Here is a 26,024-nt window from a genome sequence, read left to right on the forward strand (position 1 = left end):
ATGTTCTATTTTTACATGGGGCCGAGGTGTTGCAACATTAGTCAGTGTGACCACATCACCTAGTAATGGTGGATAAATCAGGTGACATTATGTTATGGATAATTGTCCCTCAAAACGAGGGAAAATAACAGTAGGGGAAGAAAAAGAGAAGATAATTAGGAAGAAGGGAATGGCCCCACTGGAAGGAGATAAGAGAAAGGGGAAGGACTCTCAACAGTAAAGAAAGAGGAGGAACAAAGGAGGCTTAACCCTGTCGAAGATGTAAAGGAATTTAAACAGACTAACTCTGTGGACAGGAACAAGGGAAGAAGTAGAACATTTCTGTACTAGTTGTACAGAATGTCAGAAGACTGCTGCCAGTCCTAGAATTAAGAATCTATTGTTTCTAGTGTCAGTAATAGAGGACCTGTTTTGAAAGGATCATGATGGGCATTGCAGATCCCCTCATCAAATCCAGTAACTGTTACCAGTACATCTTGGTCATACTGGACTGCACTGTTTATTTCTCTTAGACTGTTTCTTTTCAGCACTTCACCACTGTCACAACCTGAAACAACTAAATTGGCTAGAACTAAATAACCACCTACTCTACCAACAACTACTTATCATTCATAAAACCCTTCATTTCCCTGAAAATACTCCGAGCCTGGCTAGACTTATTTCTCCATATAAGAACCTAGACACACTTTGTTCCGCCAATAAGTTTCTAGTATCCATAACTAAATCATATAATAAAGCTGGGGATGCACTATTTTCAAATTCCATAGGGAAACACTGGAATCTAATCCCTCAAGAAATAGCTACTCTACAGTCCACCTCTCTGTTCAAAAGACAAATCAAAGCACATCTTACTTCTCAATGGCTATGTCCCTGTACCAATCCCGACTGAAAGTATGTCTCAATACGCCTTATTATTTTTTTCTTCCTGTCCCCTTACTGGCCCTACCTGATGCTTTCTGGAGTTGAGAGTTGAATCTTAAGGGATGCCTCTATTTCTTATTAACTTTAGTATGTAGTTCTTATTTTTTTTTGTTGTATAACTTGACTTAAATGTTTTTTAAATGTCATAGATATCCTCTCTTGTACCTTGTATAATTCTATTAAGAAAATTCTTAAATTGTTATAAATCACTGTAATTTTTATCTATACTGGAGCTTTTCTCCCCAGGCCTCTACTGTAAATGGATATATGTCCAGCTAGACTAGCCCGGTCAACAAATGTAAAATAAAATAAAATAAAATAAATAAATAAATAAAGGTCATAGCCAAGGAACTGGTTCTCCTTTTCTTAAGAGTGGAGATATGTAGGGGAAATTTTAATAGACCAGGGCATCTCATTTTTTGTCCGAGAATGTGAAGTGCTTGTGTCAGGCCTTTCAAATAAAACAACTTAGGACGTCAGTGTACCACCATGAACAGACATTGCATTAAAAAGTTTTAACAGGACCTTAAAAATCCATATTGAAGTAAGTAATAGAAACTGACAAAAATGATTGGGACCATGTGTTACCCTCTCTCATGTTTTTCATAAAGGAGGTTCCTCCCTTGCTTAGCCCTCTCAAGTTTTTATATGGGTAATGGTCCAGGGGTTTGTTAGACATAATCAGAAAACCTGGGAGGAAGAAGAGCCCTTTTTAAAATGGTATTGAAACACTTTGACAGCATTCAGGAAAGAATACAAATAGTACTGTGTATTGTAAGGGAAATTATGGAAAGTTTTCAAACTAGCTAATAAGGATTATATAGCTGGAACACTTGCCACAGAGAGTTTTTTTAGGAGAGGACCTAGACTTAGGTAGTAAAACTACATTTTTAGCTATGTGGCAAGGTACATACAAGATCCCTAAGAAGTTTAATGGGGTGAACTACCAGTTAAAACAATTGGGGGAAACTGCTCTAAACAAATCTGCCACTGTAATGCCTTAAAACCCTGGAGGGATTAAGAGGCCAGTGTAGTAAGGACAGGATTAAGTGCAGTCATCTGGGAAGAGGAGAAGTTGATCCTATCTGTTCGTCAGGTATTTTAAGATGACACCATTTCTAGGGCCCAAAAAAAGAGGTCCGAGAATTCCTCATATGAAATAAGCACAGTTTTTCAGATATATCGTAATGAGCTACTGTCACTACCCATCACGGTGAGATGGTTACTGGAGAAAAGGTGAGTCTTGGGCCTTACAGAATCCCTGAAGTGCAAAAAATAGGCTATACAGGAAGAAGTAAAAGAATATTTAAAAACTGGAGGTGATTAAAGAATCTAGCAGTAACTGGAACAGTCCCTGTTGTACTTGTACCAAAGCCTGAGGATACTACTTGCTTCTGTAATGATTTGCTAAAATTGAATAGCATGTCGAAGTTTCTCACCTATCCTATGCCTTGGGTGGAAAATCTAGTGGAGCAGTTGGGAAAAGCTCAGTACCTCACTACCCTAGACACAGGACATACTGTCAGATTCTTCAGACCCAGGATTGCAAGGAGGAAAACAACTTTCTGCATGGCAAAGGGCATTTTCCAGTATGTTGTATCACCTTTTTGTCTCCACAGAATCCTGGTTACATTTCAATGGCTCATGGGTAAGGTCTTGAAACCCCACCAGCAATGTGCTACACTATACCTTGGACTTGGATTTTCACCTCCCCAAAATATAGGCAGTATTAAATTCACTAAAACAAGAGGGTCTTGCGTTGAATGTCTCAAAGAGTAGGATAGGCATGACCAAAGTATGATGCTTAGGATATTTTATAGACCTGGTTCTAGTTATCCCCCCTCAAAATATAGGCAGTATTAAATTCACTAAGACAAGAGGGTCTTGCGTTGAATGTCTCAAAGAGTAGCATAGGCATGACCAAAGTATGATGCTTAGGATATTTTATAGACCTGGTTCTAGTTATCCCCCCCCACTCAAAGAAAAAGCTGGAGGGTGTGGAGAAATAATGTCTTATTGCCCTTGAAGTATAAATAAAGACTCCAACACCCACACTGTAGTGGTAGATTAAAATAAGTTACTTGGGGGGGGTACAAAATGTTATCATGCCCACACAGCTGTGACTTAATGTAATTCTGATAGCTCTTCCTTGAACAAAGCATCTGCAACATTCTCTGTTTATGAGCTTGCTCAGTTGTCTAACCACAGTCATTACCTTAGCACATATCTCTACTGACTCAGTAAGAGGGCACGATTTTGCATTACAAACTCAAAACTATGAATCATATAGCATGGAGGATTGACTTCGCTCTCCTAAGAATATCTCAAATTCTTCCTAGTCTTTGAATATTCTGAAAGAACCAAAGAAACCTAATAAAAAACATTACATTTGAAACTGGAAGAGATTTGTGCATGGAATTTGGGTGCTCATAAACATCGTAAACTGCAGGGAAGACTTGGTATGCCACAGAGTAGTGTACCGAATCCTGTTGTGATTAAAATAAAAGTCACATAATGAGGTAAAATACTGTATGCTGTCTTACTTCACATTTTGTAGTCATTGTACTCCACTCCCTGATTGCACACCCCTCAAAAATAAGAAGCATCAGAGTATGGACTGGTCTCTGTAGGGTAACCTGCAGGCTTTCAACCACACACTGCCAATGGCACTGCACTGAGAAGCATAATGATTCTCTGTGACTGGGTTCTGTGTTGCTCTGCAGACTTAGCCATGCAACATAGTAGTATAGTTACACTCACAGAAAAAGGAAAACACCCCTGTTGCATGCTACAGAAACCTTAATTGTAGTGAAGCAGACAAAGCTGCTGTCACAGCTGACCTTGTCTCACCCCCTCTTAGTGATGATGTTGAGTTCCAGGCAGTAGGAGTACACACAGCTCAAGTCTGCTCATTACCATATTATGGTACTGATCCCTGGTCTGCTATCATGGCTAAAGAATGAAATTTCTATATGAGTCGCTCCCTAACATGACAGAGGTCCATAGTGCACTGAAAAACTAAAAAGCTACATGTTGCTACTTTGAGCAGTACAGTAAACTATACTGAACAACATTTTCTTGGTGTGCTGTGTAGCACTGTTATGCTGTATATTACTTCCCCCATTCCAAGCACAAGAGAGCTTTGTACAGAGTTGTGTACTAGTTGCTGTGTGCCATTCATGAAGCCTGGATGATGTCCTGACTGAAATCACTGTTGCGGTAACCCAGACTGATGGAATTTTCGGCACTGATGTCCAGCCGTGGTACCAGAGCCTAAAACTTTCCACTAAGCCATACTTCTGACATATGACCTCAGCTAATGGGTGTAAGGGTACATAAGTGGACGTATGAGTGTAAATCCTCAGACTAACTTACCATCAGCTTGAATGCAGGTCTCACACCCACAGGTCTGATCTTCCCATGGTTAGTTGTTTCCATTAGCATTCAACTTGTTCAGATAAGTGCTTCATTGGGGAGCTTCCTTTGCTTTCTTTGTTGATATGTGATTTTGTTAGATGTCAGCTAGGAGGGGAAGTGTGATTGCATTAAGCAGATCCCCTGCAAAGACCACCACCTCTAGTGCTCTTTTTGTTTAGGTGCAGAGCACAATTACAGAAACTGTTCTATCTGCCAGTCTTTCATGCCTAAAACTTAATGTATGTGTTTGTCATGTTTGAACAGTTACTTAGACACTCAACAACTTAGGTGTTTAGGTCAAGCCAAGATGGTAGATCCCTCCCCCCGATATGCCATCTGTTCAGAAATAAAGCTTAAGACTCCTAGGCCCAAAGTTCAGTCTGCCTAGTTTGATTTGGATGTACGCAGTGAGGTTGCAGAACCTGCAGCAAGTCCAACACTTCCTCAGATGCTTGCTACCATAACCCCACTGGAGGCCAGTATGGTGTCTGAGAACTACATGTCCAAAGTTACTGCTGCAAAAGATAGGACAGAGAAGGGGGGGGCACAAATTGTTGTATCAAAAGAGCTAAAAAGGATTCCTCAGATTTTAGTAAGGGAGGAGAAACCAGAATCGCTCATTGAGGTAGGTCAGGGGTCAGAGCCTTCTTCTGTTCAAACAGATGCTACCCATATAAAGAAAAAGCAAAAGAATTAGCACACTACCAAAATCCATGGTCATGAATCTGGGTAGTCTACCTCAGCATGCAAAATATTGTGCCCAAGATGCATGTACACGTATGTACAATATACCCAAGTACCAGGGTTTGTCCCACACCCCGGACTGCTTTCGTTCTTCTGTTGCATAGTTATGAGACTAACAGTTTTTGTTTGAGTCTAACCTAGTACAATCAGATTTCACATATCAATAATATTTGTTTATATACTTATTCTTAGGTAGCAGGATATTCAGCTGTTAAAGTCTTCTTTAAGATATCTTTAGTTCAGAGACCACCAAAAAAATGTACATATCACACTATGGATTTAAAATGTATGTTAGAAGAGCTAATCCTGTAGTCTGTTGAAGCTGCTGAATCTGCAAAATTAAAGTACCTTTCTTGGAATATACCTTTTTTGTAGTAGCTGTTACATCTGACAGGAGGAGTCATAGTTACATGTCCTCAAGTGTAAACCTCCTTGTTTCGTTTTCTTAATGAAAGACTATCATTGAACACTAACCCAACCTTTGCTCCTGAAGTAGTATTTTCAGTACCTGTTCATTCTATGCAGCTGCAAGTCTTTTCTTCTTAACTAACACATTGATACAGAAACGCATTTAAATTTGTTGAATGTACCAATGTAGCTCAAATACTATGCATGAAGAACCAGTGAAATCAGAAATATCCATCAGCAGTTTATTTCCTTCAAGAAATATAAAGAAGAACTACCACTCAGCAAGCACTCTACCTAAATGGGTGTCCCATTGTACTGTATTATATGATAAGTACAATAAACTTACACATGGCAAAGTTACAGCACATTCTGCTGGGATACCATAAACAACAGCAGCATATTTCAGAAATGTTTATGGGTATGCACTGTGCATATATTTACAATTGTGTGTGCATGTATGTATGTATGTATGTATGTATATATATATATATATATATATATATATATATATATATATATATATATATATATATACACACACACACATATATATATCTCTATGTATACATATATGTATATATATATATATATATATATATATATATATATATATATATATGCATACATAAACGTGTGTGTACATATATACAATATATATATATATATATATATATATATATATGTGTGTGTGGGGGAAGAGAAAGTAAGTGACATTACTCGTTACTGTTATGAAAGTTACCTATCAGCTTTTTGTCTCCTTTAGATACGCAGGCCTGCTGAACTTCTGCTGGAGCCTTTGACCTATCACAGTAACTCAAAACCCCTAGAGTCACCACGACAAAAGACAGAGAGACTTCCAGAGAAACCAAATAAGCCTTTATCAGAGGAGCAGCAACCACAGCGTATTTCTCCAAAACCTATTGCAACCCATCGCACACAGACTCCTCCTACCTCTCCATCACCGCAGCAGCATACTGTTCCAAAAATTAATGTAAGTTGCATCTTTTGATATCTGAATATTGTTCCTGATAGCTAGTGTAATGTGTTATATTTTTTGTCTCTGCATTTATCCAGTATAGTAAACCAGAACAATTTTGTTAGTCTGCTCTATGCATGTTGCATTTTTGTTCTGTGCTAGTTATTCAGTGAAGCATATTTCTTTAAATTGTCTTTGAATTTTTTGTTAAGTGGCATTGAAACTTTCCTGTTGTCGGGGTGCTTACTGCTTTTGTATCCATAGTACTGGTGTATAGGTTCATAGGTAGGTAGGTACTAGGCTGCCGACCCTAGGGCCTATACAAGCCTAAGCAAAAAGGTACCCTGGCTTGCGCCACCCAAGAAAATTAGTTTCCTGTCCCCCTGTCGAGCAGAGCCACAGAAGTGATCCCGGGGTGAATTTCCTATTTCCCGTCTAATCATCAGGACTTTTCTTGAAGAGTGCTAATGAGAAGCTTTATTTGATATAGATAGGCAGTTTGTTCCAGAGTATGAGAAGTCTCTGGGACAGGAATCTATCCCTCCAGCATGTTCTGTTTATTGTGGTGACAAGGTTTTGGTCCCTAGAGCATGTAGCTTGGAGGGATTGAGATTTCTTTATGTGGAGCATGTTCAACAGCTCTGGGTTTGACATAGCTTTGTGTTTTAGGCAGAGATCACCTCTGAGTAAGCAATGTGCAACGGAGTAAAGCTGGAGTTTTTCAAGACAGTCTGCGTAGGGCATCTGTTTGAGGCCGGTAATCTTCTTTGTGAGGTATTTCTGCTGCCTTTCCAGTTGTTGCAAATATCTTGTGAGGTACATACCAAAAGGGGCATTGTACTCTATAATGGGTTTAATGAGTGACGAGTAGAGGGGAACAATGACCTCTTTTTTTCCTGGATGAGAAACCTTTTGTGATGAGGTGTGCCACTTAGAAGGATTTCCTGACTACTGTGGCTATGTGATTATCAAAGGAGAGATTACTGTCCACCTGTGTCCCAAGGTCTCTTATCACACTTTCAAAGTTAAGTAGACTACCACCTATGTGGTAGCTCCTGGGTGCAGAGTTTTTACCAAAGGGGATGATAGTACACTTTTTGGCATTGAGCTTGAGGCCATGGCATTAACAGCAGGCATCTGTCTCAGTGAGGCCCTTTTGTAGGATGTCCACATTGTTAGGAGTTTCAATTATGGCTCCTAGTTTGCAGTCATCTGTGAACTTCATTAGCCAAAGACCTTCAGTGTTAGCCTGTACTTCAAAAAAGTAGCTACCGAACAGGAGAGGACCCAGGACTGAACCCTGTGGTACTCCACTTGTCAATGGTCTGAAGTCAGATTTGGAGTTTACTACTTTCACAGTGTGGGTTCTGTCAGTGAACCAGTTGGCAGCCCATCTTGTGACATAGGGATTTATACCTAGTTTAGTGAGTTTATCTATAATTCCAGAGTGGGGGCTGGTGTCAAAAGCCTTGGTGAGATCTAGATAGGCTGTGTGAACTACCTTACCCTCTTCTACGGCTTTGGTGACTGCTTGAAAGAAATCAGTCAGGTTTAGGAGACATGATCTGCCTTTTACAAACCTGAACTGGGTGGGGTCCAGAGTTTGGAGATTACCACTGTCTTTGTTTATAAGTTCCATGATGATATGTTCCATGGCCTTGCAGACCAGGCTCGTCAGGCTAATGGGGTGGTAGTTCCCGGGGTCTGTAGTGGCTCCCCTTCTGTGGAGTGGGATAACCGTCACTGTGTGCCATTCAGTGGGCACAAAGCCTGAGGTGAGGCTATGATTGAACATGGTGCTTAGGTTGGGTGCCAGTTCATTCTGTAGTTCATGTAGAACGCAGCCTGGGATGTTGTCAAGTCCCATGGATGCTGTATTCTTGGCTTTGGAGAGTATGATTTTTATCTGCGCCGCCATGATTACAGGAACTTTGCATTCTTCCGGTATCAGAGAAGTATGCTTTTATTTCATTCTTTTCCTCTTGCTAAAATCATGTGAACAGATACCCTCTCTACCATTCACCAGTTATTGCACCACATACATTTTGCACTGCAATGCACATCCTCTGTATCCAGGAGAAATGAAAGGGCAGTGCACCAAAGACACTTGGCTAGGAATCCAGAGTCTACTACTCAGTAGGAGGACAAACTAGAAATGTTGTGGGAATTGTGTGAGAGAGAGAGACATAAGAAGATAGTGAGGGATATCATCTGAATTAGTGACACTCATGGCACTCAGACTCCAGTGTAAGGATAGAGCACTATTCATAATGTTGGCTTATGCCCTACTGCATTGCTGTGATACTGAAAAGAGAAGTGCATTTAGACAGCAGCTGCAGGACCTACTAGATAAAGCAGGACAACATGAAATTGTGATGGTAATGGGTGACCTGAATGCACATAACAGGACAGACAGAACAGGATATGAGGGCTGCTTGGGTCCATATGGGTGGGGCAGCAGGAATAAAGAAAGAAAGACCATTCTAGATGTCTGTCTGGCCAGTGGTTTGATAGTGACTAACAGGTGATTCAGAAAGAGAGACAGTCACAAGATCATATACAAAAGTGACCAGCACACAACTCAGACTTTCTCCTAGTAAGGAAAGGGCAGTGGGATAGAATCATTGATTGCAAAGTCATCCCCATTGAAACAGTTGATCCACAGCATAAACAAGTGGTTGCCACAATTAACTGCAAGAAGTGGTCAAAGAAGACATTAAGGTCAGCAGAGACTAGGATGAAGACCTTTACATTGACTGAAGAAAAAGCACAGGAGTTCCCAGAAATAGTCAGGGTTCTAGCACCTCAGGAAGAAGAGCAACTAGGTGGAGTAAGATAAGAAGAATGCCTCAAAACAGCATGTTTGAGGACTATAGAACAGATATGCAGCCAAGCAAGGTACATATGGAAAGTTGGTGGTGGAATGCAAAGTCCAAGATGTCATCAAAAGAAAAGAGGAGTGCAGGAAAAAAGTGGGAAATAAAAAAGATAGCCCAGGCTAAGAAGGAATACTAGCTGGCTAACAAAGAAGCTAAGAGAAGAGTTGCAAAAGGAAAGAACAAGGCATCAGAGGCAGTCTGCCAGCTTCTGGAAAGTGACTCAGTAGAGAACACAAAGAAACTATATGAGGTTGGAAGGCAAGGACAGAAAGATAAAGAAGATTGCAAGACACCTTTCATAAGGGATGCCAGCAACAACCTGCTCACCAGTCCACAGGAAATCAAAGGCAGAAGGAAAGAATCCTTCCAGCAACTTCTGAATGAAGAAAACTCCACAGAGGCTGAACTGCCCCATACACAGCCTACGAGCAAAGAAGACGAGGATCCCACTCTAGAAGAAGCGAGAACAACACTATGAGAAATAAAGTAAGGGAAAGCAGCGATAAGGTCACAGTAGATATGATAAACGTTCTGGATGACATAGGGGAAAAATGGCTCCTGAGGGTACTCATAACAGTATGGTGAGAAAGGTGTATTTTAGGTGACTGGAGAACAAGCATACTAATGACAGTGTACAAGAACTGAGGGGATATTCACAACTCTGGGCAGTACAGAGGTATCAAACTCATGTGACACTGCATGAAAGTTCTGGAGAGGGTGTTTGATAAATGAATATGCGGAGTGGTAGAAAGTTAGATGAGAAAGCATTTATGTTTCAGATTAGGATGCAGCACAACTAACCTAATGTTTGCAAATGAGACAGATAGTAGCAAAAGCTAGAGACGAGGAAAGAGTCCAGTTGGCATTCCTGGACATGGAGAAAGCATATGACAGGGTCCCAAGAAAGCTGATTTGGACAGTCTTGTGGTGGTTTGAAGTCCTGGGAACATTAGTAGAATTAGTTTGGACTATGTACAAGGATCCAATCACTCAAGTACGAACAGTGTTCGGACTGTCTGAGGGGTTCCTGTTGGAAGTCTTTATGCATCATGGTTCAGCTTTGAGCCCACTGTTGTTCATATTGGTGATGGACTACATTAGCAAACAGGTTAGGGGGACAGATCATAAAGTTGCTGTGTGCAGATGATATGGCATTATAGGCCGACTCTGTGCAAGAGCATTGTCAAAGGATAGGGGAATTGAATGCACAACTGAAGACCAATGGAATGAAACTGAGTACAGATAAGACAGTTGTCTCTCCCTTCTCTTTCAGCTGTTCCTGTTAGGGGTTGCCACAGCAGATCAGCTGTTTCCATTTCTTCCTGTCCTCTGCATCTTGCTCTGTCACACCAACCACCTGCATGTCCTATCTCACCACATCCATAAACCTTATTTTAGGCCTTCCTCTTTTCCTCTTACCTGGCAGCTCCATCCTTAGCATCCTTTTCCTAATATAACCAGCATCCCTCCTCACCACATGTCCAAACCAATACAGTCTTGCCTCTCTGGCTTTCTCTCCCAACCGTCCAACCTGAGCTGACCCTCTAATATACTGATTCCTAATCCTGTCCATCCTCGTCACACCCAGTGCAAATCTTAACATCTTTAATTCTGCCACGTTCAGCTCAGACTCCTGCCTTTTTGTCAATGCCACCGTCTCCAACCCATATAACATAGCTGGACTCACTACCCTCTTGTAGACCTTCCCTTTCACTCTTACTGGTACCCATCTATCACATATCTCTCCTGACACTCTTCTCCACCCATTCCACCCTGACTGTACTCTCTTCTTCACCTCTCTTCCACACTTACCATTACTCTGAACTGTTGATCCCAAGTACTTAAACTTATCCACCTTCAACTCTACTCCCTGCATCCTCAACGTTCCTCTAGCCTCCCTCTCATTCACACACATATATTCTGTCTTAGTCCTGCTGACCTTCATTCCTCTCCTCTCTAGAGCATATCTCCACCTCTCCAGGGTCTCCTCAACCTGGTCACTACTCTCACTTCAGATCACAATGTCATCTGCAAACATCATAGTCCACGGGGCCTCCTGTCTGATCTCGTCTGTCAACCTGTCCATCACCATTACAAATAAGAAAAGGCTCAGAGTTGATCCTTGATATAATCCCATTACAAAAACAGATAAGACAGTTATAATGGCAGCTGGGGAAGTCAGAATAATGTGAGAATTGAGATGGAAGGGAAAATAGTGGAACAGGTTAGCAGCTTCAGGTATCTGGGAGGACTGGTTAAGTTACAAGTAGAACTTTATTGTTATTCAGACCATATAAGAAGAGCACAGTTGAACGGAATTATGTTTCTCAAAGCTCATGTGCAAAAAAAACTTTTTTTAAACATACAAATAAAAACAAGCACATAATAGCAGTAGCAACAACAGCACAGCAACAACAAAGTCCAAGTGATAGAAGCTTTAAATAACAATTTCTGTAACCGCAGCTATCCTCCCATCCAAACTGTCGCCAACCCCAACAAATACTCCAAAGTCTCCATACATTCTTCTGTGATTATGCCAATTTTCTCCACTGGCACACTCCTACCTTAGGCCCGAATGATTTACAGTACCACAACAGTCCTTTCCTTCCACACCATTCTTACCAAGATCGTCAACTCCATCTACCAATACCAGCAACATTCCAAAGACCCGACCAATCGCACAAAGAAACCAATCAGAGTCCAAATTCCACAAGCCAGGCTCTGATTCCCTGCACTAAACACAACTGCCACCCAGAAGGCCCAAGAGGAACATGGCCAGCTCATCGGTCATCGAAGAGTCACCGATCCAAAACATGGTAAATCCACCACAGCTGTGCAGAAAAACACCAGTGCTGCATTCACCACTCACCTGACAGTAAAATGGTTCACAAAAATGGACTATATACCAACAGAGAACTACATTAATACAAAAAAACATGAAATGCACAATCAGGAGCCAGAGTAGTCATTGCCATTCAGGGCGCCACCATCTTGAAAAATTAAAAGTTAAAGGTTAAAGGTAAAAGTTAAGAAGGAAAGTCTGAATGAGGAGGTCAAAGCTAGAATCAGAAGGGCTGTAGCCTACTGTCATAGAGTTTCAGGATAGTATATGACAGAAGAATACCAAAGAAGCTGAAAAGTAAGGTGTACAAAACAGTGGTGTGACAGTACTTCTGTAGGGTACAGAAACCTGGGCAGTAAAGGCAAAGCAGTTGAGGAAGCTAGAGGTGATGGAGATGAATTGCTTGAGACAGGTAGTAGGATGCATACAATGGGACAGACAAAGAAATTAAGACATCAGAGCAATGCCAAAATAGCTCTGATTTCAGAGAATGTCAAAGAGAACAGATTATGTTTGTTCAGACACCTGTGCAGAAAAGCAGAAAACAATCTGGTGAAGATGATTTAGGGCAGACATGAAGAAGGCAAGAGGAAATGAGGGTATCCTGCAAATGGATGGAGACTTTTTGAGCAATAAGATCTGAGGCAGTCTGGCATGACTGTAGAAGAGTGACATTGAATTGAGAAATATGGCAATAGTTGACACAACACCCCAGCCCATGTTGAAAATTAGTAAAAGGGGGTTGATGATGATGATTAATTTTTGCACTTAATCCCTCCTCTCATAGAGTGAGATCTTTGTGACAGGAGTCCTAGCCACAGTCATCCTGAAAGGGGGTGCAGGGACAGCTCATGCTATAGGACTGCAGGGCTGCAGCCCCCCTACCTGTACAAAAGAAAGAAGAAAATAAAAAAAAAATAGCGAGTCCCGGAACTCCATGCATGTGTGCTTGGAGTTCCTGGTACTCACAGAACTCCAGACTGCTGTGTTAGGCAGTCTGGATAGAGGAGAAAGGCATCTCCGCCCTGCCAGCCCAGAAGTCTGTGTGGTGATGACCACACAGATGAGAAGGAAACTGGACTGCATCATCAGCAGGCTGGAGCCTCCAGCCTATTCTCGAGGAGCCAAGCCAAACCAGAAACCAGCCGTTAGCTTGTGCATGAGAAGACTACAGGGAAGCTTGCTGTGGAAACCAGCTGTTAGCTTGCGCAGGACTACAAAGGAGCTTGCTTTCAGGGGGAACAACTCGAGTGTGTGTGTGTGTGTGTGTGTGTGTGTGTGTGTGTGTGTGTGTGTGTGTGTGTGTGTGTGTGTGTGTGTATATATATATATATATATATATATATACAATGTTCCGGTTGCTATATACTGGTGGCTAGAGACAACAGATGGTGGTGGGTAGAGAATACTCAGGCTTGAACCCTGTACCTTGGGTGCAGGTGGCAAGGGCCTGAATTCCCTACCCACCACCATTTGTAAAAATTTTGCAGATGTCTGCCTCATATTTGTTCTGTTCCTCATAAAATCTCTGGTTTCTGTGTTTGTTTTTCCTTGCAAAGTCAGTAATGCTGTGGTGCACTGGTAGCATTGTTGCCTGACAGCTACAGGTTCTCTGGTTTGATTCTTGCCTGGGTTACATTTGGTGTGGAGTCTGCATGTCCTCCCATCTTACAAAGAACAGGTGTCTGGAGTGTTTCTCCCTGCTCTGCTGAAAATTGGCTTTTGTTCCAAGTCAGACTTTCCTGGTTAACAAATGTTAAAAAAAAATAACAGGCATTTGAATTTCAGACTTCATATTCTTCAGAAAGTACATGGTAACACAAAACCTTTTTATTCTAGCAATTTTCTAAGTTTATAACATGGATATTTGAAATTTGTCCCTATTTTTGAGACTGTATTCCCCCATTATTGGCTTTGTCCAGGTTTTTTGTGCTAAGGTTTAGAGCTATGGTGAGAATTGAATTCACTGAATATGTTTGGGGGCTGTATTCCCCCATTATTGGCTTTGTTCAGGTGTTTTGTGCTAAGAGGTTGACAGCTATGGTGAGAACTGAATTCACTAAATGGTAGCCATTTAAGTTTCAGTCTTGCTCTCTTTCACAAAACAGATGATCAAGAGTCACTTTACCAATTATTTTACAATTGTTAGACACATGGTTCCATCGAGGAAGCAGTCAGGTCTCCCTCTTTGGAACCGATCAGATTGTAAAATCACAGGCACTAGCCCAAATGCTTCATAGTCAGACCGAGATCCACACCTCAGGTTTCCCCACTGGGAACCCCCCCTCTCTTGGATTCTCTCTCTGATCTTCAGGGAGATCCTCAGAGAGAAGGACCTGTAAGAGGAAGCACCTAGACCCCCTGAGTCTACTACCTGAGATGTCTCTTTTTTCAGACATCTAGAACTCCTAAAACTCCGAGGATGAGTCGGTATACCGTGATAGCTCAGAAGCATGGGCATCTCCCTGATTCCATAAAACCAGTTCCCCAGATTTTTTTAAAATTATATTAGCCCCCTTCAGAAACAGAATTTCTTACAAAAAAAGGTGTTGATGCCATGTGGTGGTGGGCCCACCACCAAGAAGGAAACTGCAGATCCAAAGGACATCCTTAAAAGAATTAGGTGAGTAGTACAGGATCCTACAGCTGCAGGGGCTCAGCCTTTTTAAGGCATCCTCTCTTCTCCTCCTGATGATCATCATTGTTTTTTGGTCCTCAGGTGAAGGATCGTTGACCAGGTGTGAGCAAAAGGCAAGACTCTTTCTGCCGTAGGAGTATAAAACCAAGCAGCAGAGCCCTCTCTGACAAGCCCTTCCAGCATCCCACCCGCCTGCTGGCTTTTTTTTCACACAGACAACATACAGTTGTGATCATATCCAAGGGTTACAAGATTCCTTTCGAGGAAAGTCCTTCACTCACAAAAATTCGTATCAAAAGCTACACAAAAAAGGGCCCCCCCCCAGTTCAAACAGACCATTCAGAGCCCGAATCTACTTCAAGGTTCTTTAGACCAATATTGGACCTCAGCAGACTCAACAAGTCTGTGAAAAGACAAGATTCGGATGGTCACGCTTCCGATTTTGCCCTTCTTGGGCAAGACAACTGGATATTGCTCAATAAGATCTTCAGGATCGCTACTATCACATAAAAATCCACCCTCCACAGAGCCCCCTTGCTGCCTCTCACCACAGCCCCCAGAGTGTTCACCAAATGCATGGGTGGTCACGGGCTCACCTGAGACCCCCAGGGATTCCAGGTGTTTTTCAGATCTCGATGACTGGCTCCTCTCCCCCACCCCAGCATCAACTTCTCTGCCAGGGATTACACCCTAAATCTCTGCACTCAAATAGGAATTTCAATCCTGCCAGCAAAAAAGTGCAAGCCAGACTGGTCCTAAAGTATTGGGCCTTATGGCAGCTGCCATTACTCCAGAAGGTTTTTTTTTTTGCGCTGGGGGGGTCATTTTTTTTTTCAAGAGAGCCCTGCCCTTTGGTCTCACTACAGCCCCCAGAGTGTTCACCAAAATGCAATGGCGGTGTCACGGCTCACCTACCAGGCATCAACTTCTCAAAGCCAGGGATTACACCTAATCTCTCTGCACTCATTAGGAATTTCGATCAACTTATCCTGTTCTTTTCTCCAGGTTCATTCGGGGGCAGACCTGTTTCCGGCCCTGGTAGCCACAGTCACTACGGAAGCCTCCCTGATCTGGTGGTCCCCAGGTTCATCAGGGCAGGACCCTTTGTTTCCCGGCCCTGGTAGCCACAGTCACACCTCTGCTCCCCTGATCGGGTGGGGGTCTGCACATAAATGTCTAGAGATGAGAGTGCTTTTTTGCGTTAACAAGCTCCCAACGACTTTCTTCCCTTGGGGGGAATTGCAGTTCACATGGACAACATGTCCGTAGTGTGGTACATATCAACAAGCAGGGCAGAACCAAGTCCCCAACATTTTAGTGGACAGATTGAGCAGAGCTATACTCATGCCTCACAGTGGTCTCTCAAACAATCTATAGTTGAGATCTTTTGCTACTCCCCAAAACAGCAAATGCCCAGCCTCCTTCCCAAGATTGGCCCCAGGGACTTTTTTATGCCTTTCCTCCCTTTCCATTGATACACAGGTACTCCAGAAAGCTACCGCTTTGAGACTGGTGCCAGATCTTCTGATCCCACCTGTCGGGTCAGCTGCATTTACACTAAAGTGGAAAATGCTTCTCCCTTGGGCGAAATCAAGGAGCATAGATCCCTTTACTGCCCCTGTTCATGCAGTTTTTTTTTTTTCTAGAGGAAATCTTTCACTGGTTCTTCATCTTCCACGGTCAAAGTTCAGTTGGCAACTTTCATGTTGGGTTTTTAGATCACAACATTATGTCCCACACGCTTTGTAGAGCTTTTCTGAAAGGAGTTTTTCTCCTCAAACCTCCTGTCAGGAGTCCTCCTCCTCAATGGGACCTAAATCTAGTGCTGACATCCTTAATTCTTCCTCCCTTTGAGCCAGCTGCTTCATGCTCACTAAAGTTTCATGCCCTCTCTGAGAACTCCCCCCATATTTGTCTCTCCACAAGGACAGAGTATCCTTGAGAACTAATCCATCCTTTTCAGCTCTTTCTTTGGATTGCCTCCAGGATATAGAGCCAGTTTTGCTTCCGGTTTTCAAGAGTCTGTTCCATTGAGCCACCCAGGATAGAGGTGCTCTTAACATTTAGAAGTTATGTACCTACCATAACGCTCCATGTTAGTTGTCTCTGGAAGATTTTGTTTTTTGGGCACCAGTTAGTTCTAGTTTTAGTTATCTGGTTTTCCTTACAGCCTTTTTTTATTATTCTTCTTCTTTCCTTAGTGGAAAGTTGTTATGCTAGGTAGTTTTCCCTCTAGGTACCAAACGAGATCTGGGTATTTACTGCCTTGCATCATGGGATATGGGGCTGCCTCGAGCTAAAAAAACTCTCGAAGCTAGAGCTTAGCGAGTGTGGTGCCTCAACCCATCCAGCAAAGAAGAAAGAGAGAAGACAACTAACATGGAACGTTATGGTAGGTACATAACTTCTAATTTTGACATAGTGGTATGTTGCTCTGACTGTTTTGCACAAGGTCCCCTGGGTTCAAGACTTGGCAGTGAAATGTATGCTGGTAACACAGCATTTTATTCTAGCAACTTTCCAACATTATACAAGCAATGTTTACAATGTGTCCCTGGTTTTTGGGCTCCCCCCCCCCCATAAATGTTGGCTTTTTTCCAGATTTCTTGTGCTGCAAAGTTTAGAGATACAGCTGAGTGTCGAGTAGATTTTACAAGGAGCTGAGAGCTGCAGGGGAATAAAAGTTTAGTGCTGCTTATGCTGAGTCTGCTTGCATTGTTAATAGCACAACGGGTAGTGTACTTGCTTTTGATGCAGAAGGCTGTGGGTTCTACTCCCACAGTAGATAGATGGATTAATGATACTGTACTGTGTTGTAAAGGGGGGTGCATGCTGCTTTCCTTTTTGGCGAAGATACCTAGTAACTATGAACCTGTTATCAGTTTGCCATCCATTCCCTACTATAGTATTACTAGCTTATCATTTTTTAATGCAACATAGGCAATTTATTCCTCAAGGGCAACAGGCACTTTCTTTGTAGATAAAACAATGACATATAAAGTTGTTTACTAGCAGCAACCTCTTCATTAGTTACAGATTTCTTTAATGTGGAATTATTTAAATGACTTTTACTTCTTCAGAGTGTGCATATTTACTGATACTGGTGGACTGTAGAAGTTTGAATAGACTTTTTTATGATGGAAATGTTCTGAATTGGGCAGTTTTGTCATTAATGGTGCATGCATTTTGTTTCATTGTTTACTGGAAAAATGTTCAAAACAATAAATTTAAAATGCCCTCTAACAACTGTAATGTATTGTACAAGGAATATAATTTAATACAGTCATGAAGGTGTATCAAAGAGCACGTATATGTTTCGTGTTCAGTGGTCCATGATTTGAAAACAGCCCAAAGTTAATCTTTATTTGCCACTGGCAAAATGTATTTTCTTTGAATGTGGGTTTCAATGCTGTTTCAATGAATGTGAGTTTCAAGGGCAGAGAAGTTTTAATGCTAAGTCAATTTTTATTGTGAGACTGCATTGCTTTGTTTAGCAGATATCTATTAAAGTTTGTGCTGTAAAATGCAAAATAAAACTTTAAATGAAATCCAAATCATCGCAGAAGTTAAGCAGTATGCACATTACAGTGTTTCTGGTAAATGGCTGCAGGGGGGGAGGCTCCATTCGACCATGATTTTGTGAGGGGGGAAGGGCAGCAAACTCAAAGATGGCCCCAGCTGAACTATACCTCTCAACTGTCCAGATTTTTGCAGAATTAATAGATTTTTGTTTCTTATTTCTGGTCTGTGCCTCATAAAATTTGTGGTTTTCTGGCAAATCATTTAGGAGTGAAGTCACTAAATAATGACAGACATTGAGTTTCAGACATCATAACCTTCAGAAAAATGCATGCTAAAGCAAGACCTGTTATTATATTAACTGTCTTAAGTTTATACAAGAGCAATTTTTTAGTACTGTTTGTATGTTCCTCCAATATATTTGACCTTGTCCGGATTTCCTGCGTACGTGCAAATAAATCGCTTTATAGAATTAGGAATATCCAAACCTCTCAACTATCCCCAATTTTGGCTCAAAATGTTGCTCTGCCCCTAATAATCCCTCTGCAAAATGGCAATTTTGGAAGAAAACGTGGAGGGTTTACAATATAAATAGCTGTAATGATCAGAGTCATAGATTACTTTTATTTCAGAAATGCATGTAGGTACTCTTATTTTGTCAGCTGCTTAAGTTAACAACACTAATTAAAAAGGTGTCCCTTCTGTGACACGTTCCCAGCTGTATTGTGTGGCAATTTTATATTTTTGCATCACATTTTTGGTCTGTTTTTCATAAAATTGCGGTTTTCTGGCAAATTAGTGGCAAATCATTAAAGATTGAAGTGAGAAAATAATGGCAGACATTTGAGTTTCAGATTTCATACCCTTCAGAAAATTCATACTAATGCAAGACCTACTACTTTCTAAGTTTATAAGAGCAATATTTAAAAATTGTCCTTATTTTTGAACCTGTGTTCCACTTCTATGTATGGCTTTGTCCAGATTTCTTGCTGTGAGGTATGAGTGTCAGAGCCATCACTGTCAGCCAGAGACATTTCAAATTGTGGCATACTTGTTGCACCCCACTCCCCATTGTAGTCGCTCTGGATTTGTCCAAGCAAGGCAAGGAGCAGTTATGCAGTGTAAGTGTGCGGAGTATTCCCCCATCCAAGGTAGACCACAAGTACAACCGTGGCTTTTCATCTCTCCTTGATTTTGCAGAATGTTCTGGTTTTCTGTCATATTTTTATACTGTTGATTTGTGCTTTTTATTATTCAGAAAATGCATGCTGTCACAGTGCCCTGTTGCTCTGTGTTTAAGTAGCAATCCTTTAATGACCATCAGGTAAGCTTGTCGGAGATTGTATGATGCAAGTAAGCTTTAATAAGCAGACTGTTAAAGAATTAGCAACATTGAAAGCCTTTTTGTTGTTGCCATGCAGAGAATATTTACATAACTAGATAACGTATAAGCCTTTGGTATTGAAATGCATATGACAGTATTTGTAATAAAGGACATGATTACAGTATTTTCAGAAGTTCATTACATTTGTTATAGACTTTCAGTCATCTTTGCAGGCTTTACCGGTAAACTAAACAGAATGCCAATCTATCATGTGTAGCCCATAACTTGTGCAGTAATCCTTTAAGCAATTTATCTTGAGCTTGTTTCTTGTTTGCTGTTCATTTTTTACTTTGATCATGTCTTCCCCTTGAAATAAGTAGATAGTTGTTGTCAGGCAGCAGGTCTTTTTTGAATAAAAAATATTTTTTACAAGTGGGGGTATCACACAGAGATTGCTACTTTCAGCATGTTACTTGGTACTTTTACAAAGCTGAATATAAATTATAATTAGAACTGCAGTGCAAGGAGAAGTGGTTTGAGTTGCGTGCTGCTTGTTTTTTTTATATACTTGATTCTGACTGGCATTACAGTAATGTATTTAAAAAGTAATTTATTATTTTCTTGAATCACAACCTTTGTGTTTCCATCTAGATATTAAGTAAGTTGTCATGTAGCCAATGCATTGAAATATTTTTTTCTTCTGCACTTCATTTTGTCTTGATTGGACTTTTGTAATGATGGTTTGGCACCCAGGACAGTGTATTTAATTAAAGTTCCAGTTGTTGTGGTTTTGAGCATAGCCCCACCCCTTCCTAGTTGGCCACATCCCTTTCCATTGGCCCTACCCAGTCAGCTGTCTCCTGCAGCCCCCCTTTAATTTGAAGTCACCAGCCGCCACTGGGGGGGGGGGTTGCCTTGACATTTCCTTGTTTCTCATTCCTTTTTCCATGGCATGTATTGACACAGACACCTACCTCACTGCATCTTTGTATGCACACTGCCTCCACCCACTATGTTTACTGTAACCATCTCGTGCTGCTCAATTCTCCATGGTCAGTCCTGCAGCAGTCTGGATAGAAGTCAAATCTGAGTTGTTGACACATATATGAATCCTTATTATGTACCAGTAAGTTGGAAGAGAGTCTACCAGTACTGTCTTCATAATTATTCAGCCATCTGAGTTGCTTTTCACTTGACTGATTTATAGTTACTATGTCAGTGACTGATAAGGCACGACCTTCATTTTACATGTATATTTAATGCCTTGGCTTACAATACAGAATATTTTTGGATATATTTTAACTATTTATTTTATGATTTCTGTCATTGTACATACACTTGTAGACTGTTGAGGATTTATAGACAACTTTCACATTTAATCATGTGAGTTTTCAAAAAGTGGCTTTTTTATAATAAGGGTATTTCAAGAAATAGGGTGAGCATCTCCCAGTCACCAAAGACTCTACCTAAATGGGTGGCCTATTGTACTTTCTTCTGTGATGAAAAGTATAATAAACTTTTAAACGGTAAAATCTGAACAACTTCTGCTAGGACTCCATCAGCAACAGCAGCATTGACATTTGTACGCTTTGTATGTTATTTAGTAAATCTGCATTTAACCATTTGCTACTTCGGTTCACTTATTTTGGGAAATTATAGATTTGCTCTTCATGCTGGTAACTGGAAACTTTTATATAGTAATCACTGTAAAAAATTGTTAAGCTATCCATATTAGAACTCTTGCAGAATAAAATGCCGTCTTGGAAAGTCTTTTGACAGCAAAACAGTAATTAACGACACCAATACCCCAGAAACAGGAAAATGCCTACTAAATCACTTCTGAAATTCAGAGAAAAGGCAAAAATATACCTCAAACTGAAATGCTTATTACATCCATATAGCAATAAAAATAAAAATAAATTGAATCTAAAACTATTTGCGACATAAATTGCAATCATTTTAAAGTACTAAAAGCATAAAAACGTTAGGAACATTACAAAGTGTCCAAATATAAAAAAAACGCAGTTAAATAAGAAAAAGAATAGTAACGTACTCCACAAAATAGCTAAAACCATTCCACAAAACTTAAAATACATATAAAAGTAAATGTTTAAATGCTACGAAAAGCATGACACACTAAACTGATCCATGTGCATTTAAAGCTACAGTACTCAAAAGTAAATCACCACATAAATACAGATGCAAATTTAAATGATATGCAATACATAAAAAACAACATACAAATCTAGTAATGAAATGAAAGTACAACCATACCATGAGCCAAACCAGCTTAAAAAATGGAGAGAGTTTAAACACACACACACACACACACACACACATGAATATATATATATATATATATATATATATATATATATATATATATATATATATATATATATATATATATATATAGATGTGTGTGTGTGTGTGTGTGTGGGTCTACTTCACATAATCGAATTTACACTTAACCAAAACTGAAAAGGATGAGACGACTTTGCCAAAGACTTACTTTCATAAACACTCAGATCACCATAATTTTGCTCTGGGAAAGGTAACACGTGGCCACCATGACAAAATAAACAAACCGAAGCAAATCAAATCCATCCAAGTGGGGGGGGGGGCTTCACTCCTCAACCCCCCCTACTAAATATACAAACTCCAAGATCGCACCACAGTGGGGGAAAAGAACAAAGTTCACAATGGTGGCTAAGTATTTCCTTTCCCAGAGTAAAATTACAGTGATCCAACAGTTCGTGAAGGTAAGATTTTAGTGAGGTCGTCTCGTCCTTTTAAGTTTCGGGCAAGTGAAAATTCAGTCATGTAAAGGGGATCCATGTAGATATATATATATATATATATATATATATATATATATATATATATATATATATGTTAGATGTATATATATATATATATATATATATATATATATATATATATATATATATATATAGATTAGATATATATTAGATATAGATTAGATATATATGTAAATATTTATATATATATATATTTAAATATATGCAGACACACACACACACACACGCACTACAAAAAAACTATAAAATAAAATCAGTATGTATAATAAAATAGGGGTCTATATTAAATCAGAGAATGCTGATTTATCAACCATATGTAAGTGAAAGCTTACAATCCTGAACACTCAGAACAGAGATTTTTTTTTTCCCCAGGGAAAAAAAAAATCACTGTTCCACAAAAATAAAAATAAAAAGATCAAAACATTACATAAAAGTGGGGGGCTTCACCTTCCCCACACCCTCTGATGTGGGAGGCTGTGTCCCCGACTCCCCCCTACTGAAATATACCAACTCCGAGATTGCACTATAGTGACGAAAATGGCAAAGTAATGGAGATGGCCAAGCCAGTTCTTTCCCAGGGAAAAAAATCGCACTTATGTCGTTTCACTATTTTGCTGTTTCGTGCTTTCATGTTCTGTCAAGACACATTCAAAGGATTGCATCTTCGATCATATAATAGGAACCCTAAAATAAAATAATCTGTCATATAGTATACTATAAGTTATATTGTAAGTTATAGCAATTTGGGCGTAATGCTCCTCATCAGTACCTCTTTTTTTTGTTTAAAATATGCAGTTTTGTCTTTCTTTGTTTATAATGTTTAATATCTTAAAATTAGCTGCTGTGCAATTGATAAAATTTTATTTAAGAAAATAGTGCAATCATTGGCTTAAAAAAAACTTCACTATGATATATAAAGGGGAATTTATTTTTCTTTGAACAGACAAATACATACAAAAGTCATATAAAATAAATATAGCTAACAGCTCAAAATCAACAAATGCAGGCACAAAAGCCATATTCTGCGCAAAATGTTACTTCCAGAGCAGGCACTGTAGGGAATGATGAACCTTCCATTGGTGGTTAGGCCATATGCTTATAGCTTTGAGCCTCATGGCATTGCTAGGCAGTCTTGTTTCCCAATAATGACCAATCTCTTAGGTGTCATCACTTGTAACTGCCAGTGTAGGTTGAAATGAAAACTACTTGTCTAATTAATACATTTCATATGAAGCACTGTTTCCTAACCAACCTGTCATTCATAAATAAGTTAAGTGATACATTAACAAAACTACCCAATAAACTAATTTCCCTAAACTTTTTTTTACATTTCAGCAATAACTTCCTTTAGGTTTTTAGTAGATGTGCAGTTTCTTCATTGTTGCAGGAATTCCTAAAATGGGTGCGATGTTTGGCATTTTACTGTCTTAAGTTGGAGAAATGAAAGACATTTTACTGAATGCAATTATGGCTGTATTGAATGATTTAAATTTGTGGTCTTAGTGCAGGTGTGTAGGTTGTAGTTGATGAAAAGGTATAAAAATTCTGAGAAAAGAAAGAAACCCAGGGTATTGACAAAGACATAACTTATGATTAAAAAAATAAACTGCCAGATCGTAAAAAGAGAAATCACCATTAATATTTTAACAATTGACCGTTTTCCAAAGGATTGTGCACTCTTTGTCCCTGTTGTCTGTCAGTCATCAGTCCACTTTCAACCTGTCAGCCCATTTGTTCCCCATTACTAGGGCAAGGATGACTTGCAGTTTTCTACTTCTTAGTTTTCCTAGGCCCTAATGGCACAGCAAAGTACAGGGGAAGGTTTTGCAATGGAATGATGGCAGAGGCCATCCCCTTATTTCTGCAAGGGCCATTCTCTCCAAGCATCCCTGAAGCATAAGTGATGAGCTTTCCAGTCTTCATCCGGAAGTTAACACTGCATAATGTGTCCCTAAGTATGTGCAACCCCCCCCCCCAAAAAAAAAATGCAATTGGGCCACACCCCTTCACTCTTTCCTACTCCTTCCTAGCTTCTACAGTGCCAAGACTACTAATTGCATCTCAGTAGCCTGGATTGCAGTTATAGATCTGTCCACTGTGCCACAGAGCCAGGACATTTTGGCTGATTTTGCTGTTTATGTGTAAATGACACTACCCCCACAACATTTCAACATTTTTTCAAGAAAAGTTCAGAGAATGTTAGAGGCATAATTATATATAAAATGTTCTTAGATTGGGCCCCTACCCTACCGTACCTTTAAAGGCAAAGGAGCAGCTGAATATTGAATTTTAATGTGGAAAATATCTCATTTTTATGACATCTTATTGTCTTGACACACAAAAAGAGCAAAATGATATGTATTATACAGAAAAAAAAACTGCTTCTTATAGGCCTTAAATTATATCAGTATTATTTGTGGAGTCTACATGTACTCCCTGTGGTTGCATAGGTTTCCTCTGGGTGCTCCATTTTTCTCCCACATCCCAAAGACGTGCTGTAGGTGGATTGGACACTCTAAATTGGCCCTAGGCATGAGTGCGTACATGTGTGTGCCTTCTATGGAAGGTTGGACACCGGGCTGACAACTTGACACTGTAAAACTGTACTGCCAATCATGAGCGGACAGGTGATTCACTGTGGTGACCCCTAACCGAGAAAAAGCCAAAAGAAGAAGATTTTTATTGTATTTTTTAATTTTATTTTCAAAGGAATTGAAAGCAGTATATTTGTATTTTTGTAAACTGACTGGAGTATAGATGGTGTAATGTGTAAACTTCAAAAGGCCATTCTGAACTGAATTTGAGTTTTAAATTCAAATGAAAAAATTTATTCAAAAGTGAATTTGCCAAAAAAAGACAAAGAATTTTCAGCAAACCTCTGAGATTATATTTTTCAGGGGGTAAGAACTCTGCACCCCCCATAGGGGGGATACCACCAGACCCTCTGAACTTATATATGCTTAGTTGAAGGTCACACAACAGTGGAGAGAGGAGGAAACTCTACTGTTGCTGAAAGTTGTCTTGACATAATTTTTTCAGCAAATTCACTTTTGAAGTGAATTTTTCCAGCTGACTGCCTCCCAAGTGAAAATATCTGTCTGTTCTGCTTCAAAGTATAATGTTTTTTTTTTTATCACAGGTTTATTTAACTTTAACACTCAAGCTTGTTACATGAATTCATATAAAATAAATGATTTTCAGTTAACACTTTCCAGCTTCACTTTTTTCCCCATTTTTCATCAACTTGTCTGGCAGTTAGTGCAAATTAAGGCTCTGAGCAGTTCACTAATGTGCAAGTTAGCACTTACTTCATCTCATTACACTGTAATATTTTTCCAGGCTGAATTTTCTGCTCTTATTATGTTGAATCCTTTGCTAGTCTCCTCCAGATGTCCTTCCTTATCACTGTTGCAGTATTCTTTACTCATGATATATCATGCTAAAGACAGCCAAATGTCCAGCAAGCATACATCTTCTGGGCATTATGATGTGTCAAATGTATGTCTTATGTGAAAGGCATAAAGTACTTATGTG

At 39.9% G+C, this 26,024-nt stretch overlaps 1 protein-coding gene across 1 annotated transcript in view; it reads left to right on the forward strand.

Annotated features, from left to right (window-relative positions):
• Positions 1-26,024, forward strand: part of CEP104 (centrosomal protein 104) — a 2,320,447-nt gene that overhangs the window by 708,843 nt on the left and 1,585,580 nt on the right. The window contains 1 exon segment of the mRNA XM_044062948.1: positions 6,254-6,481. Within this exon segment, the coding sequence (XP_043918883.1) occupies positions 6,254-6,481 (228 nt within the window).

The sequence above is a fragment of the Protopterus annectens genome, chromosome 2.part1 (assembly GCF_019279795.1).
Source record: "Protopterus annectens isolate FY-2018-M chromosome 2.part1, PAN1.0, whole genome shotgun sequence".
Taxonomy (NCBI): Eukaryota; Metazoa; Chordata; order Ceratodontiformes; family Protopteridae; genus Protopterus; species Protopterus annectens.